General features: G+C 34.9%; 1 protein-coding gene across 2 annotated transcripts in view; it reads right to left on the bottom strand.

Annotated features, from left to right (window-relative positions):
• MMP16 (matrix metallopeptidase 16) overlaps nt 1-18,822 on the bottom strand; it is a 163,669-nt gene that overhangs the window by 48,720 nt on the left and 96,127 nt on the right. For both annotated transcript variants that reach the window (XM_021543180.2, XM_077782977.1), the window contains one exon: nt 16,645-16,949. In XM_021543180.2, coding sequence (XP_021398855.1) covers nt 16,645-16,949 — 305 coding nt within the window. The remainder of the gene's footprint in view (nt 1-16,644; nt 16,950-18,822) is intronic.

The following is an 18,822-nucleotide window of genomic DNA, read 5'->3' as shown; positions in this document are numbered from 1 at the left end:
TTTCCAGAATCACAGATAATGAGCATACAGTAGAGCACTTCTAAAACAGTACTAAGTGACAGTGGGACCATGGCAGACAACAGGTAACAGATATTATACAGGGGTTGGCTGTTTCTCCTTTCATCTTTTTAATGGGGGATATTATGTAAAGAGAAAACAAACATAAAAGAACAACAAAAAACAAGAAAAAAAAAACCAAAACAAAACAAAACAACAAAAAAAAAACCGAACCAAAAAACCAATCAACCAACAAACCAAAACCCTCAAAACATTATATTCAATATCTGACTGTCCCTCTGGACTTAGTCCTTATTTCCACCTCATGCAATGCCAACTTGTAGCCATCAGGGGAACCATTAAATGTGGCAAAGGCAGAGCAGCCCTTGTGCAAATGAATAAGGGGGAAGGGAGAAGGTCACAGGAAAGAGCTGGGAGAATAATATTCTTGCCTCGGGTGACAATGATTTAACAGGGAACATATTTTCTACTCATAGCCAAATAGCCCCATTATTCATAACAATTTCCATCAAGAGTCATGATTGTCTCCAGGGCATCCTGAATTTGAACTGACCCAAATAACTTAGTGCAATTGAAACTCAGGTTTAAACAAGCCCAGGATGAGCTGTCTGAGTCCAGCACAGGTAGGGCCTTATTACTATCTGAGTTTCCCTCCTTTTTGCTTTGCATACAATTAAATTTCTCTAATTAGGCAACAATTATTCAGTGCCTCCTTGTTTAAGGGAGCAGACTTGCCCTGAGTACCTCAAAGTTACTGTAAAATGCTCCTGACAGTGCAGAAGGACAATCTTCTGTAACTCTTGCTCTTTTTCTCAAGGCTGCATAGAAGAGTATTTGTGACGGCAAAGTCAATGGTAGCCCACCTTCAATTCATTGGTCATTGCTCAGAATAAGTTGAAGAAGCATAAAAACAAGTGAGCATTCATATTCAGGCTAGCTTTGTCATCCTATTGATACTGGGGAGTTATTACATTTTCAGTTGCCACCGTTGAAGGAGAGAGTCCCAAATCATTTCAGTATACATTATCCAAGTAGGACATATTTCAGTCCACATGGCAAAATGAAGCACCATCACAAACTTGAATAAGTTGTAACAGAGTTAAAATGCATATGACTACAATGATTTTTAAAGCAGTTTGCCACTGAAGGACATACAATGGTGAATATTCATTGGGATAGTCTCAGTTGCATCTTGTTGTATACTCACAGAGTAGTAGAAAAATATTGGAAAATATATTTCACAAGTCCAAAACTTGTGCATCTCTATTCTTGTGTTCCCCATTAGCATGGAGATTTGGAATAGAATGGCTGTAAACTCAAAAAGTTTGTGATTGTTTCTCTTATTTTATCTCAAGTTTGATTTCACAAGGGAAGAAAAAAAAGATACCGTGTGTAAAAAACTAAGATAAATTTATTATTTTTATGCTGACACTTTTCTCTGAGGCTATAAACTATTTTAGGCACTAAATCTGCCTGACTTTACAAACACTGTCCAAACTCCAGAATATAAATATGTATTAATGTATCAAATATTCAACACGCAGCAGAGTGAAGTATGTTGTATGGGGAAGCTTTTCCCTGTAGCTAATATATACACTATTTTTCACATCTACAGATAAACAAAGCTAATATGTTTGTCCACGTAAGCTACTAAGGAAACCTAGTTCTGAGGATAATAAATTCCATTTTAAATGGTATATAAGTTCAATTTATAAACACAATAATTAATGGCTCAATTTTGAAGACTTTTCCATCCCAAGGAAAAAAAATAAAACCCTAGAAACTGAATTTCAAGTTACAAACAAACTGTAAAAATATAAAGATGTTTTATACATAGACATATACTCTTTCTTCAAAATACTATTTTATTTAATTTTTCATGATGTAGATAGATGTTTTCTAATTAAATTCACATCAAACTGAAATTTAAATCTGCACAAGACTTCTATTATAGTCCTATTGCAACAAGACAGTATCTCAAAGGCAAACCTACAATTAATCAGAAATATTACACACACACAAAATACCCATTGCTTTCTGTTTGATGTATGCAGAATTTAGAATTTTCATTTCATTATTCTGTTCCTTTGTACCACCTGATACATCCAAACAGCTGAAATGCTACAAACTGTAGAGTAAGAGTTTTACTCTACATAGCATACAAAAAAAAACCAAAAAAAAACCAAAACAACAAACTTTGTTATCTCTGTTATTATTATCCTTTCCAGACAGGATCAAATTTTGAAGATGTTATTTCAACAGTCAGTCATAAGAGCAGATTCTTCTCTCTCTATATTACAATAGAGCAGAACTGAGCAAATATATTATGTATGCACTTACATAAGCACCGTATATGAATATATATGCTATATTGAGAGTATACATGGGCCTAAATATAAATCATAGGAATACTCTTACCCAAATAAAGGTGCTATATTTTCCAGTCTAAGAAATCATACATAGTGTCTTGACATTATCTCAGATTTCTGCCATTGGCACTACAATTTGGTACCTTGGTGTTTCTTTTGGAAAGAGAATTTTGCTAAAAGATAGAGGAGCACCTTTGAAAATTAAAGAACAAAACTATTTTTTTTTCATTTTAAATAAAAGCATATCATATAAAGCATATCCACTTTCTGCATGAACTTATCTATGTTTTACACACCTTATTTTCAACAAACATTTTTCAATAACATATATATTTAGGCTTTTTCATTGTGGCAAAATACAGTGACATAAAAATATCTTCCTTCACCTTATTAATACGTAAAATGCATTAAAAACTCCTTTCCAGTAGGCTTAGTGATATATATATATATTTATATGCAGACAGGATGGAAGGTACCGACATTTTGTTATATACAAAGTCTGTACTAATTACAATGTCTATAATTTAGAATACCTACATCCTTATGTGTATATTTTTGACAAACTATTCTATTTTAAAAAGATTAACAGATTTGTATAAAATTCAAAATTGCTTGCCTGAAATTTGACAAAGGCATGTTACTACAGAGCAAGGCTGTCTTCAGGTGACTCAGATCCTTGATGAGATATAATGAAAACACGAGTTTAGTGGCCTGTGAGTCCATCCTGGCAGTGCTTTACTGTTTCTGCATATTTTGGGCAGAATTTAGAAAAAGTCAGGAGCCCACTTACTTTAAAACAATATGAGTTTGCACTTTAGAAGGCAAAGACACGCAAAAGACAAGAATTTCTGACTTACTACTTAGATCTGTTACCAACCACATTCTACAACTTTTAGTAAATTATTTGAAATGGGTGGAATTAATTACTTTAGGTATTCTTAAATTTCTTTCAATATAAAGCATGAATATATGAATATTTCCACTTTTTCTTACAGTTTCAATCTGAAAAAAATTGCAAACCATTCTGACTAGTAAATCAATATCAACTTCCCCAAAGAGAGACAAGTGAAGCAGCTAGAGATTATCCTAGGGGAGGTAGAGAAGACATGAGAGCTTGCTTCAATGTGATGGTATGTGTTCCTTCTGAAATATGCTGCTTCTGGGTTTATTTCATCCTTTGAGGAAACCCTGCTGTGACAGGAAATCTAGCAAACTAAACAAACTCCTACATTTAATTTGAATCTCTAGCTCCTGGGATCAACGTCATCACTCAGGTCCACTACTGAATTTGTATATTATTCTCAAATGGCATTTTTATTCTACTAGTAATCAAGCCATATTGATGAACAGAATGAAAAATTTTATTTTTGGGTGATTTCATGGTTGTGTTTAGACAATAACTATCTTAAATAAATTTGACTTTTAATGGAATGTTGCATTTTGATAGAAAAGGTCTTCATATTTCAAATGGTGCAAATATTTTAATAACCTTACTTATTTACACTCTTTCCTGTATTTTCTTTGTTTGTGATTTTGTTTTTAATTTTCTGATTTTTATTTTTTATTTTAGGAAAAATAAGCTAGAGAAGTACTTAAAGCTGCTTTCTGAAGGCTGTTAAAATGAATACATTCTGGGATTGAAGATTTGGGTATGCACAAGAGAAGAGCATGTATCATACAGTTCCCATCTATCCTCCATGGTCTGGTCCTTGTGGGTCCCTCATGTGAAGGGAATGTACATCTTTCTACCACTCCTAAGTGGCACTTTGGGTGACAATAAGTGGAAGAGAACCTTAATTGTGCATGAGGCTGTACTAAAACTGAACCCTTGTTTTGACAAAAAAAATGGTAGGGTTTGTCTCTAAGCCACTCAGCTAGAGTGCAGTTTTGTTAACATGGTGTCTTCTTTTGTTTTATTTTTATTTATTTACCCCTATGTTCTTTGTATCCTCCCATGAAGAAATATTTGTAAATGCTTGGAGGAAGGTCAAAGTCATACTGCAAATATTCACAATAGATGGAATCTGTCATGGGGCAGAAATCACAGAAGCATAACATGGTTTGGCTTGGAAGGGACCTTGAAGACCATTCAGTTCCAACCCTCCTGCCATGGGCAGGGACACCTTACACTAGACCAGGTTGCTCAGGGCCCCATCCAGCCTGGCCTTAAACACTTACAGGGATGGGCATCCACAGTTCCTCCAGGGAACCTGTTCTAGAACCTTCCTGCCTTTTAGAAATCTGAAAGTGTCCTAGAGATCACTGAAATCCCCACAATATAATGTACACAGAATGCAATATATGTGTAAATATTGTGTTGGTTAAATTTTTGTTTAATAATTTTTTTACCTTGTGCCAGTAAACTACTGAGATTAATTATAATATACAATAAATTAGCTCGCATTAAAACCACCAAAACCAGGTTATTATTATCATTATTATAGCTATTATTATTATTTTATTATTATTTTTATTTTCATTATTAGCTTACCATTCTATCTTAACATGGACACAGGACATTTTTAAACAGTGACATAGCAGTTTATATGTGTATATATATATATAATATATACACATAAAGTTTTTATATGAACAAATCTTCCTTCACTATTACTTTAGTTTTTTTAATTCACATTAGAAAAAAAAGGTCAAGATGGATTTTTCCATGGTTTGGGTCTTTTTCATTAAACTGATGATAAAAAGAAGTGGGAATTTTGAATCCTAATTGGCAAAGTGATTAGAAGAAAAAAATCATTAAAAGTCTTCTGATCTGAAAAGAAGACAAATTTTCTAAGAAGCCTAAAGACTTCAAAGAGAAACCTGATACAAGTGTGCACCATATTTTAAATTGAGACAACTTTAAACTGGGGATCGTGTATATAGAGAAAGTGACAGAAAGACAAATCTGCTACTTAGGTCTTACTTTGTTAAAAATTACTCATATGAAATGCTCTGATCTATTGGAGAATTTGCTGCTAAGATCCTAGGATTCTATATCCATGCCCCTAGCTGTATGCCCCTCTAGCTAGAGGGAGCACTGTAAGCCTCTCTAGAACTCGAGGAATATGGTCAGTTCACACTAGTGACTCTTGGCACTTGCTGGCATGGAGACGACTGAGCCCCTGCCATGGAGGAGCATCCTCCAGGATGAAAGATTGCAGAGGACAGAGCAAAAGGTGCTGGAGAGGACAAGATGTTCAGGAAGTCCAGTCATAGTCCTGGGCCTCCTAGAAAATGGAAGATTATGCAAGAATTTGCTTAGAGGGGAAGATGAAGGCAGGAGTTCATTTCCCCTGATAAAGTTCAGGAGAGACTGGACATAAGAATGTAGGCCAGGGCAGAAATTAAGCCTTGCACTTCCCCTTCTCTGAATTAGGAGCTCAGCAGGACCCCAGCCTGGGGCAACAGCAGTTGGCCCCAGTAGGAAGAAGGGACAGTGCCACAGGCTCCATGTTTGATGGTTCTCAGACCAGAGCTTCCACACTCAGAAAGGTTGGACCACATCTCTGCACCTCTGCAAGACACTATGGCCAGCCCTGTCAGTGTCACAAGTAATGACTAAAAACAAAAAACAGCTCAGGACTGACTATTGATTATATATGTACTTTGTTTGCTAACTCTTCCTGAAGATCAGGCCCTACTACTTTTGTTGCTTCTGCTAGCACTGCTGACTGGAGTTATCAACATTAATTAAGAGCTAGCAACATTAATTCCATGTCTCTACTGGATCTTCAGCATCCTGAATATTCAGTGGTAATCCCATTTCCTTATACTAACATATTATCAATTCTAAACTGCATCACAAGAAGGGAGCGCTGTATGATTCTTAGAAATGGGAAACTAAAAGTATGTTTACACATTCCCATACTACCAACTATGCATTCAAAATTTCAGAAGTGCAACCCGCTTGTGAATTACAATATTCAGACCAATACGAGTGTTTGTCTTGCCATGCTGAGGGGCAGGGAGCAATATATGTCTGACCTGCCCTTTCTGACTGCTATACTGAGCCACCCAAAACAGCTACCCTCTCGGGTGGAGACAGATTTCTTTTGACCCCAGTTGGTGCTGCTATTTTGAAGCTCTTATCACTACAGTTCTCTAATCTGAAATGGCATGATTCAATGTCACTAGTGCAAGTTAACTAGCTACTCAACACTGTAACACAAATGTCTCTACCTGCACCTCTCACAGCAAGAGAGGAGAAACAGGTATTTCAGAGCATGATTCATCCAGTTTGTTTTAGACACCTACTTCAGGATGCAACAAACCTTACCCAGGAAGGCAATATATCTCTCCTATAACTCTAAAGGGACTCCATGAGATTAACTCAGATATAAACATCAACATATGGTCAGATTAATTCCACCCCCTCAAGTCTTCTGGCTTTTGACTTAGGTCTTTTCTTTTAAGTCACTGGCAAAACATTAATTATAGAAGTACAGGACATGGACTTAAGTGATATATGTAAAAACACAGGAAGTATTTATCAGGCTGACTTGAAGGCAAGACTTAAACCTTAAAAAAACCAAAAAAATCAACCAAAAAATATTTTAATATCTTAATGTTTGGCACAAACAATGTTGCTCTTTTAACTTGTCCGGGTTCTTTTTTTTCTGCTTTCATCTTCTTTCACAACCTAATGTTTTAGCTGTATATGTTTCCAGCTATTGGTGTTACCTCTTCAGCACGTTTTGGAGCCCAAACTGTTAGGAAGAGTTCAAAATATAGGTAAAAACAATTTTGGCCTCAAGAACAAATAGTTTGGGCATTTTGAAGTGAAGAATTGTCTGGAAAAGCACAAATTATACTCTAGATTTGAGAATGCTATTGTAGGAAATTTTTCATTATTAATTATATACTATTCTTAAAATTCAGATATAGCATTAGCTTTTATTTTAGGATTATCTACATCCTTCTACTTTTTCAATATGCATTATATTTCTTCTTAATAAATAAATAAATATGTAATTAAATATGTAATTACTGTAAAATTCTTCTTTCATTCTCTCAGGAAACCAGGACAACATCCATATTAATCGGCACATGATTTTTCAGATTTTCTTTGCCCCTCAAAATGTAGGGGAAATGAGATGGCAATGCAGTAATAATATTCTGTAGAGTATCTTTGGTATTTCCTAAATCTCTTGTCTTGAAGAAAAAGTCTCCATTAAGTGGCCCTAGCAACAAATAGACTTGAGTAACCCTGGATCAGATGGGAGTTGGAATGCTAGGCTGATGCCTGCTTTAAATCACTGAAATGTCACTTTCTGTCAAAAGGGAGAATTTTAGGTTAACAGATAATGCCTCTTTCCTAAATTACTGCTTCTAGGAAACCCGACTGAAAAGAAAAAGAAATAATTTCAAGCCATTCATTCAATTAGCTGATTTTTTTAGTTTTAAACTAGTTTTGACTTATCTGCAATAATAAAGGGTATTTTCTCTCTCTCTTTTTTTTTTTTTCTTTTTTTTTTTTTTTTTTAACTCAACATGTTTGAGATATGGCTTGTCACAAGTTCTCCATAGCAAATAATCTTTCAAGAATGTGAAATTCAGTCTCTGGTTTGAAATCTCATAGCTCATAAGGTAGTTCCTCTATTATTATCACTACTATTAGTTGGTATCATAGATTTTAAAGAAATATTGCCTTATGGTAGGCTGATGGTAAACACCTATAAAACACATAGAGAATATGAATAAAAAGCATTGAAATATTTTTTTTTCCCCATTCTCTAAAACTTTCTGAAACATATAAGAGTTATATGAAGCTCTCAGATTCAGCAATCAAAATCTGCTAAGATTCTTTCTAAAAGGAGGAAATATTAAGGTAGGAGAATTTATTTGTTTGGTTTTGTAGATGTGTTGGGGGGGGTTTGTATGTGAGGGTTTGTGGGGTCATAAAAACAATCATGAAAAGGCCGGCCCACATTTATGCTTGGATTCATTTAAAATAAATCTATTTGCCTGAACAAAAATGGATTCCCAATGATCTTTTCTCATAGACTGCAGAGGGAAAATGAGAAAGACAATAAGAGAAAATGAAGCCAAAAACTCCAGCACGGTTAGTTTCAACATACTAATCATTTTGACAAACATTTTTCAGCTAAATTTCCACATGTAAACTCAGTTCTCCTAATATACTTGTATGAGAGTCTGATTAAATGAATACATTTTGGTAGATAAACTTCACTTCATTGTTGCATGAACAGTTGTTTGAGACAATGATATCTTTAAAATTGAAAAAAAAAAAGGCAGGGATTTTTTTCAGTGCTTGTAGGTGCAAATGCTGCCAAAATTGCCTGCAAGGGCCCATGCTGCCTTTCAGCTAGATGTTTCCTTGGTAGCAAAGCCGATGTAACAGACAATGTTAACTTTCCTCCTTTATTTCCATGCAAAGTCAGCCAGATCTGCTTTAACGCTTTTCATTAGCAGTTTAAGATGGGCTGGCGGATCGCGAACCAAGGCAGATGGCAAATGCAAGCAAGCAAGTTCTGCTGGCCCTGGTATGTGGGAAATAACCTCCAGTTGCAGTTTGAATGGATAGCTGAGCTTGCAACTTCCCTGACAACTCCACAAAGTATTGCAATGATCTGTGTTTACCTACACCATGTTGGAAGCAATATGCAACTTGGTGTCTTGAGTTGTGCTGCCTTTTTGGTTTGTAGCCTGCATCAAGACTGTCTCTAGCAATTATGCTACACTTTAAATATCACCTTGCTTCTATCAACATGAAAAGCATGATGTAAGATGTGCATCTTGGTCTACAATCCCACTGCTTTAATTAAGAATATCACAAAGTCAATTATTTTAACATATTCCTCAGCCTCTCTGTCAGTTTGCATAATAAAGCATATAGAAATGCTAGGCCAAGAAGGCAGCTGAGAGTAAGATATTCCATACTGAGAGCCCCTGGGATGTATTAAAAGCATCTAGTCAAACACACATCTAGAACATGGGGCTGGATTCATCCACAAGGCTGCTTTCATTGACTGCCGGTTTTAAACAGATTTCCCTTTTAAAAATATGCAAATGAAGTGCTTTCCTCAAAGCCAAAAGAATGTTCCATGAAAGCAAAATCCTCCCCAAAAATTATAAAAAGGAGGTGAGTACTTTGCCAACAGTTACCACTTTCCATCATCTGGCTTCCAGCAGTAGATGGGGTCCAGCAGACAGATCCTCTTCTATCTGCATAGTCCCATGTCCAATTACTGAGTCTTCAAAAGCAGCCAGGACCATTTATGATTTTTTGATAATTTCCCATCTCTTCAATAACTGAAAGGGACCTTCCTGTTCTCCAGTGCATCTTTGCATACTGTGATAATCATTTCAAGGATACTTTTTATGAATCATATGCTGGATATCTGAGAGTTAAGATTTTTGGTATGATATTGGAGTGACTGGATATGGGACAGGTGCACATCAGCAAGTATAATCCAGGAAGGTTTGGAAAGTTTGAGGACAGAGGTTGTTCTATCAGCATAAAATGCACTCACTGATAAGGGAAAGACTGGTTTCTCTTTAAATACTGAAAATGTTGTGGTTCAGTGACAGAAAGTATTATTTGTGTTAATTGATTTCTGAATTCAATTGGATTTCGGTGAAAATGATGGAATTAAAAGAATCAGTTGTTATTAAATATGCCTGCAACTTGCAGAGCTCCTTGAAATATTATCCTGGCATTTTCATCACTGTGTAAATTATAAATACAATAGTTGGCGTTTGTCATCTTTTATAATATTGCTAATTCTCTCATTTTGCATTCAAATAGTTTCAATTTAAAATGGGAGTTTACTTCCTTAACCTTATGATTGTATATAAACAAGGCTGCAATTCAACAATCTCAGTCTCTTTATCCTGTAAACAAGATATGAAAGAGGCCCCTAAAATATGAATGGAATAGATAAAATTATTAGAAAATTACTTCCTTACAATATGGACAAACATCTGTCTAAAAAAAAAAACCAAAAAAAACCAGAAAGAAGTCTTTCATGTCTGCTTAAACCACAGGACATATTGTCACAGGATGTTGTGGATACCAAATGCTTACGTGAGTTCAAAAAGAGATTACACCGATTAAAGAAAGGAAATCCCTCATAGGCTACTAAACACAAAAATATGGCTTGTGCCTCAGAAATTCAATGAGCCACAGATTACTGGAAGCTAAGAGGAAATATGCTGGGGTTTTACTGCCATATGTTTACCCTGCTCTTATTCTCTTCTTTAGGTATCTGTTAATAGCTATTAACTGGAGATAGGATATTATGTAGGATAACCTTTGATCTGAACCTGCTTTTGCAATTCTCTATTTACAAGCACATACACAAGTACTATAAAATAAAAATTCAAATAAGATATTAATCTGCTACATAGTATCCTAGTGAAGAACTAGAGAATAAGAGTGTGACATCTGGAAGGTCATACTGCTTGGTTATAGATCAAATTTGATGTTGATAATTGCTTATTAAAAAACATACATAATCAATTAAGAGCACTATGCTTTATGAAATTAAAGCCATGTTAACATTGTAATACAGAGCTTCCTTTGATCTGAAATGCTTTATACCAAGCCACAGCATCAGCACTGCTCAAGACACAGAGCTCCCTTAGGAGCTGGTTTTCACAACGCCACTGGTTCACATTTCCAACAGCATATATCTCCTGCACTGTGTCAACCACACTGGCAGCCAAAAGAAATTTACTACAAGTTGATCTATGCAGTTCAGAGATCAGGATTTTCATAAATTTTTCTTGGCTGCCAGCACAGTGCCCACAGCAGAACCTATTCACTAACTGGAGTCCAAGTACATTACACAAGACACTGTATTTGCATCAGCCCCAAGAAGCTTTTATTTGGCAACCTACAAACAGCATGGTACAAAGTGACAGCATTCTCTGCTTGTTTTCTAGTTATTGCCTGAAAACTCATATAATTTTTTGAATGCTGGAGAAGTAACACAAAGAAAAAAAATGAATTTTTGAATTTTTAAGTTTGTTTTCCCAAAGACAGAGCTTTATGCATACACAAGTTACAAATATCCCACGTGTATGTAAGTACTTGGCAGTAATATTCTCTTTACATGACACTATACACTAAAACCATCCATTACTTCTGTAAGGGAGTTCCAGTTGTTATTATCTATCATATGTTATTTCATGAAAGAAATATTTTCTGCAGAATTTCAGTATGGTACACTATCTACCTTGGTAAATTTGCTACAGAGGTAAAGAATAAAGTATTTTAGCTTCTATTTCTCTTGCTGATATGAAGATAACCATATCCTATTACCACTACTGATTTACTGTGTTTATCTACACTTAGTTTTTGCCAAATATTTTCTGCTGCTGGAAGACACAGTTCTGTGGTCATATTTTATCCAGAAATTGGTACATTACATATCATGTCTAAAGTGCTTGAAAAATAAGTTCCCATGAAATCCTTGTTTTCCCCAAGAACTTCTTCTAAATCTTGCCCTTTTTTAAAAAGCTGCACTTGTGCAATTAGGTCAATCTTAAATTAATCTACTTAAAAGTAGTGCACTCTCAATTTAAACTGGTTTAACACTCCCTTAAATAGGTTTAGATGTATTCAGTAACTTCCTTGAAAAAAACCAAACCTGTTTTTAAAAAGGGGTTTAAACTAACTTAAGTACGTGTAGACAGACAAATGAGAAATCAACTTTGATAAACCAGTGCAATAAAGCTAACAAGATGCCCCTTTCAGTTCTGGTACAAGAGAGACAGGATTTTTCTTCAAGCTAATAGAAAATTTACAGAGACAGTACCTATCTGAGATGCTCCCTGGCAGTGACTTTGAATTTCATCACAGTCATTTGAAATATTGGCAATGAAGAAAATACTTTGAAAAAGATTTTTGTTGAGGGTTTTGACAGTACAATATATCCAAAGTACTGCCACTCCTAGGAAGGAGTCATTGTCCCTTTCTGGATTTAGATACATCATTCATTGTCCATAAATTTTTGATTTTAAAACAGTGAGGAGATATATATCACCTAAATGGATTGGAATCATGGGAACAAGAAAATCTCTCCCTAGTCCCAAGACTGGTATAGTAAGATTTCTTCCTCTGTCTTTTTTCTTCACTTTTTTTTTTTTTTTTTTTTTTTTTTTTAGTTTTGTATACAGTTCCCAAGTTCAGATAAAATAAGGATTTCCCATTTTTCTTAATAAGGGCTTGATTTTTCAGATATCTACTTATGCAACATGATTTCCATTTCCTGTTTATCCTTTTACCCTTTTACATCTTTACGTGCACATATTGTGAAACATTTTCCTGTAAAATCCTATCCATTTTGATTTACTGTTTCTGAACAGTGTTTCTTCTGCTGTATTTGCCAAGCACTACCAGAATAACCTGAGTTTTGATTGAGACTGCCTAGGAGCACAAGATACTTTGTAAGGTGCATGAAGAATCCATCCTGTTCCAAATAATTTAAAAAGCTAAGGCTCTTATCTCACCTGAAGTCTAGATAGACAGATCATAAAGGAAATGGAGTCTACTGTAAATGAAACAGCCTACTCTCATGGGAACTTGAAAAGTAGTTGTACTAAATGAGAAACTAGAGGATGAGAGCTGACTGAAGGAAGACTACAGTCCAATATATACACTTTGTATAAAGAGTTGAAAGGATAGTGTTCCCTTTCCTTATTTAAAAAAAATAAAAAAGAAAATAAATGTGCACCATATTTTGTCTTCCAGAATCTCCCTCATTCTCTGGCAAAAGAATTTTTGTCCTTTTTTCTGCTGCTTCCCTGTGATGCTAAGTCTATTGTCCTTTTTCTGGCAATATTTCTTGGATCACCTGCAGCACCATGGATTGAAATTCAGAGAAAAGACCTCCACAGCTCAGCTGGAGTTGAGGTACCAGCTGTACTCTGCTTGCAGGGTATTATGAAAGCAAAGAAATATATACTTGTAGAAAGCCTGCAAGTGTAAAATTGTATGACAGGAGTTTTTTTTCCTGAGTGACAGACCCATTAGTCTTTACTCCTACAAAAGCCTCATTCATTCTTCAGGATGAGGGAGGAGTCAAAGCACAAATCTCTTCACAGGACACGATTGATAAGAACACACCATTGAAGTGAGAACAAAGGAAAGCAGCAACGAGCTATGGAGATGATGCATGTCTATTGTAACTGTCCTTGAAGTCTGTAGTATGATTAAACAAAAGAAAAATACAAGAAAATTAACCAAATGTAATAAGAAAAAAAACCACCAAATCAACTAAAAACCTGAAGTATGAAGACACTGCAATTAAGTAGTCAGAATAAATTGCTGTAGTAATTAACTATACTCAGACTACTGATATTGTATATGATTCCTTATTTGAAATGAAAATTACTTTAAAAAAGACAACAGTTTATGCAAGCATTTCATTAAGTTGCCTGTCTTTCCTGAGGTAGATGGCATATAAACTGCTTACATTAGAACAGAAGAAGATGAAGAATGAGACTAGGACTTTTCAAAAGAACTTTATTTTTGCATTCTTGCTGCTAAGTAAACAAGTTGCTCTGTATTTTTTAATCTCTCTGGGATACTGGAATAGGAATCAAAGAAAATCAGCCTCTTGGGGTGAGAGTTAGTTTAAAAATAAAAACAAATCATCAAATCTTTTTGCCATTCTACAAGATTTCAAATAATACTACAAGAAGGTGGCTATTGGACTATTGGAACAATGAATCTTAAAACTGACACTCGCCTGGGAGAAATTACTCATCACTAAGATCACATATATATTTTTCAACCTTCTGCTTTTTAGTGTTCTGAGACTCAGCTCAAAATGGAAGCCTAAGAGAGCTGTAAGTCTTTCTTTCCTGTCAATCCCAAATAGCATGCTCATCTTCTTTTTTCCCCTGGAAATTTTTCCAAGGCCCAAAACCCCCAAAAAAAAACAAAACCAAAAAACCTAAACCAAACAAAACAGCAACATCACAAAACAAAAAACACAAACCAAACACCCAAACAAAACCAAAACAACCCCAAAACCTGCATGATCTTCCATGATTCCTAAGCACAAGATAATCAGTAAGACAATGAGGAAACCTGGCCTACCTGATAGCTAAAAGTCACCAATGAGACAAACAGGTGCCCTGCATTTTCAGATGAAATGCACATCTATTGATGTTTCTAGGGTTACAATGACAGGGGAGTTTTCTCTGGACAACTATGACCTATGATCCATGGTTCCCACCATAACAACAAAACTAACAGTTACCAAAGTTCTTAAGAGAACTTGCATTGGTAAGATATTTTTATTAATTATTGTGTATTTTCAAAAATCTTCCACTTTTTATTGTGAATATTCCATTTTATCCGAAATACGTGTCCCTCGGAAAAGTATATATAGGCACACCAAAGTACATGAGTTATTAAATTTGCAGAAAAAAATTCCAATGATAACTCTTAAACCTTTGTGAAACAGATAGGAAGCCTTTTTATTATAAAAATTCAAGGTTCTAAGATACATAAAAGCACAGTTTTAGTGATAGCATCAATTTGCTTTCCCTTGATTTTTTTCATCAAAATATATTAAAATTCAATACAAGCAATAGCTTTTGAAAACTGCTCTAAAAAAGACAAACCTCAAAAGCCCTATAAAGAAATGAATGCCATTTGGCAATATGAGAATTGTTTAAGTTAAAGAAGAATAAGTCAGACATAAGTTCATTCTCTTTCATACAAGGTGTGGAACTGCTCCAAAAGAGTCATCCCAATTAAAATGACATCCTGACTTCAATGTACACATGCCTGCAGATTTTCCTGAGTGCTTCAAGCAATAGCTCCAAAACCACTGAACATTTTGTGCAGTGTTGGTCTCCAGCCAACATAAAAACCAGACAGATAAAATCACCTTCATTTCCCCTCATAATGCCGTGACTGACTATGTACCTGAACTGCACAGAGGACTCCTATCAGTGCTCCTTTGAGCTAAATGTGTGAAGAAAGCAAATATGAGCTCTACAATACCACAGTTTTTGCTCCAGTAAGAATCTAGGGCTTGTTTCACAAGAATAAAGTGTCTTGAATCCATTGTACAACTGAAGGCTTTTACAGTGCCTTATACAGCTCTTGCTTCAACTGACTCTGGTAGAATACAAGTATTGCACCAATGGAATAGTCACAACACCATATTTATACTCTGAAAAGGCTAAATTTAGATTATGTTGCAAACCCCAGGCTACAAATACTGCTACATAAAAAGCTCTGAATTTTACTTGAAGGATTTCAGGTGAGAAGGGGAAAGAAAAGGAATTAGATAAAGCCTCTCATCCTTCACAAATTCAGTGTAACATTCTTGCCATCTCTATCATCTTTTATATATGCCAGAAACATACTATTTGTGCATTGCTGAAGAGATGTCACAATTTTCATGCAACTGGCTTAGACAGATTTACCAGGACAATTGAAGCTGCGTGGAAACAAAACATGTCACATCATCAAATACAGAATATCTCTACAGAAAATCTCTTCTTTGATACTGTTTTGCAGAGATGCAAAGTTAGACTTAGCTTTTAATTAGCATTCCCAGATAATGGCAGTAATTTAGTCACATTACCTTAGAGCTTTGCAATGGCCAGATTTTAGTTGTGAAGAATAAAGGGTATATTTAGTATTTATTTGGTAGATGTTAGGTGTATAAACTGTGCAGTCATTTATTTGACTATGGATAATGTGCTACTTAATTAAATTGGACACATTAAAATCAACAATTCCAAAAGATATTAGAAAAATTTTGGGAAACACCCATTCTGCTCTTGGAATGGCATCTTTAAGATTTGCTTTTAAATGCTGCCACTGCATCATCATAGATGCAAACTGAACACTAGGTTTTATGTCCAAAAGTATCCACAGAATTGGTGGATAACTGAAGTAGTTCTTGTATCACTGCTAAATAGTCTGCATTTCCCCTAAACCTAAATAAGTTTGACAAGCTAAAAAATGCAAAACCAAAGTAGCTTAGATAAATATTCACCAGTACAATGTTTGAATGATCATGATGTCCCCTAATAATGATTCAATGTTTTTTCAAGCAAAACATGTTTTCATACTGTATTACATTAAGACAGATAATTTTCTGCCTTGGATTCAAAGAGTGATCAACCAAATACATTTCTAAAGTAATGTTATCCAAGGAAAGAAAACCATGTAACTTTAGGAACGGGGGAACACAGAAGTTGTTTTATTAGCTGAAAATTCATGCTGCGTATCTATTTTGTTTAAAATTAAATCTTCTCTTACCATCATGATTGGGATTTCCCAATGTCCATGGCTCATCTGAGTCAAAATGAGTGTCTCCCCCAATTCCTGGGCCAGGAAAATATGCATGAGCTAAAAATCCTCCCTCCCCATCAAAGGGAGAACTGTCTCCATGAAAACCTGATGCAAAAATGATTGTAATATCCACATCTCTCTTGCCATTTTCTAATTCAATGTAAGGAACTTCTTCAAATGTTAGAGGAGTTACATTCTGCCACACATCGAAGGCACGGCGAATGGCTTTACGAGTTTCAGCATCACCTACTTTTGGAGTGACGTTCTTTATGCTGAAAGAAACAGAGAAATATTACATAGATTAAATTTAACACATTGGTAAGTGACACTGCTAATAACTATTTTCACCTAATTATTATAAGCTCTGTGTTCTTAATAAAACATGCTCATCTGGCATTATAGACTTTAGGAAGAGTATTTTTAGACAAGCTGGTGCAAAATTATGGTGTCAATCTGTATAGCTCTTTAAGCTAGAACTTATTATGTTAGCTGGTTTACACCCAACAGTACAAAAAAATCTTATATTTAAAAGATTTAAAATATATTAAAATGAAAAATTCTTAACAGTGGGATAACCAGATTAATTGACCACTGACTGTTTACCTCCTGGACCACAATTAGAATCCATCACAGCTAAAGAATGTCATTTTCTTTCTGATCAAAAGAAAAATGTTTTCAGTTAAATGAAATTTCTACTTATTAGTTTGTTCATTAACAGAAGCAGAACTCCATACTGTGACCACCAACCAGTATTCACAAAGCCTTGTTGCATTTGTAACTGGATAAATTTGTTACCAAAAACAAAGACTTTTGACTTCAGTACAGGCTAGGATGTCCTTTTATGATCTGATTACATCCGTGAATCTTGCATAATACTGTAGAATCCATCAGAGAAATAATTTTATAGAAGACAATTATGTGCTAACTTAAGAATATGTATTAAAGAGAATTTTCAGTCTCCAATACTTTTTCAAGTTACATCCATGTGCAAAGGCAAAAAAATATCAGAATTGAAATTTACTCTCATAGTTAGTACATTATAGTGAAGTTATCTTAAAAAACCACTTTATTTTCATTATTGAATTCAAGAAATGAATGTCAATAATCAGTTTCAGACCTATTCAATTTTCTGCATCATTTCCACTTGATTCATATCGGCAGCAAAAACTCTTTGAGGGTTGTGTCTGCTCTGAAACTGCTGCAATCAGATTCCCTTCGTTCATTTGACATGTGCTTGCATGTCCAGCACAAATTTCAGAAATTGCATAGTTCTAGAGTACATGCAATATTTTTGCCATGCATCATTGCACAATAAAGGACAACAAATATACTTTTATGAATAAATCTTGGATGATTGATCTGTTTGGTACATTAAATGTGCTTGATTATATGGTATTTATGTTTATATAAATGGAAACAAATATTTCAAGTGTAATTTTATAGATTTTACTTCCTATACACATTTTGTTCATAGCTTTATGTAGAAAACATAAAATTACATATTCGGACTTCCACTCAAAAAGATTTTAATGTATTGAGTCCAATAGTGCTGTCTAACCAAAGCATAATTTTTTAGCTGGTATGTATGTTCCAAAGACATACTAACAGAAATTATAAAATAATACATTGGAGAGAATCCACTGATTTCCTTGATATTTTGTTCCATATTGGACATGCTGTACCAACAATCAACCTTTGCAGAACCCCTTTCTGAAACCTCCTGCCTTTGAGAATTAGAGTTTTCTAATATGTTTTAATTAGCAAGTTCATAAACTGTTGTCTGTGCCCCCTAAGAAAGTACAGCATTTTAGAACCTGTCCTGTGACACAAAATCAAAACCACATCACAATGGCACACTTATACTGTCACTACCAAAAACTTCACTGTTGCTATGCTAAGAATATCCCTTACAAAGCTGGCAGATGTGCCCTCAGTCAGTCCTGCTGTGTGCTCCCTAAGCACATGTACTGCCTGAAGCAGAGCTCTTTGAAGGATTAGAGCCTCTGTTATTTGCCATGTATAAGAAATATGGCAAATTAATCAACAGGCTCCCATGGAAAATAGAGCATGGCTAGAAAAACTGAAATATTGCTATAGAAAAAGTTCATCTGAAATATACATCTATACATCGTGGGCTTTGGGTTT

This window comes from Lonchura striata, chromosome 1 (genome assembly GCF_046129695.1).
Source record: "Lonchura striata isolate bLonStr1 chromosome 1, bLonStr1.mat, whole genome shotgun sequence".
Classification (NCBI taxonomy): domain Eukaryota; kingdom Metazoa; phylum Chordata; class Aves; order Passeriformes; family Estrildidae; genus Lonchura; species Lonchura striata.
Note: the sequence above shows the minus strand (reverse complement) of the source record. Positions and strands in the feature narration are given on the sequence as shown.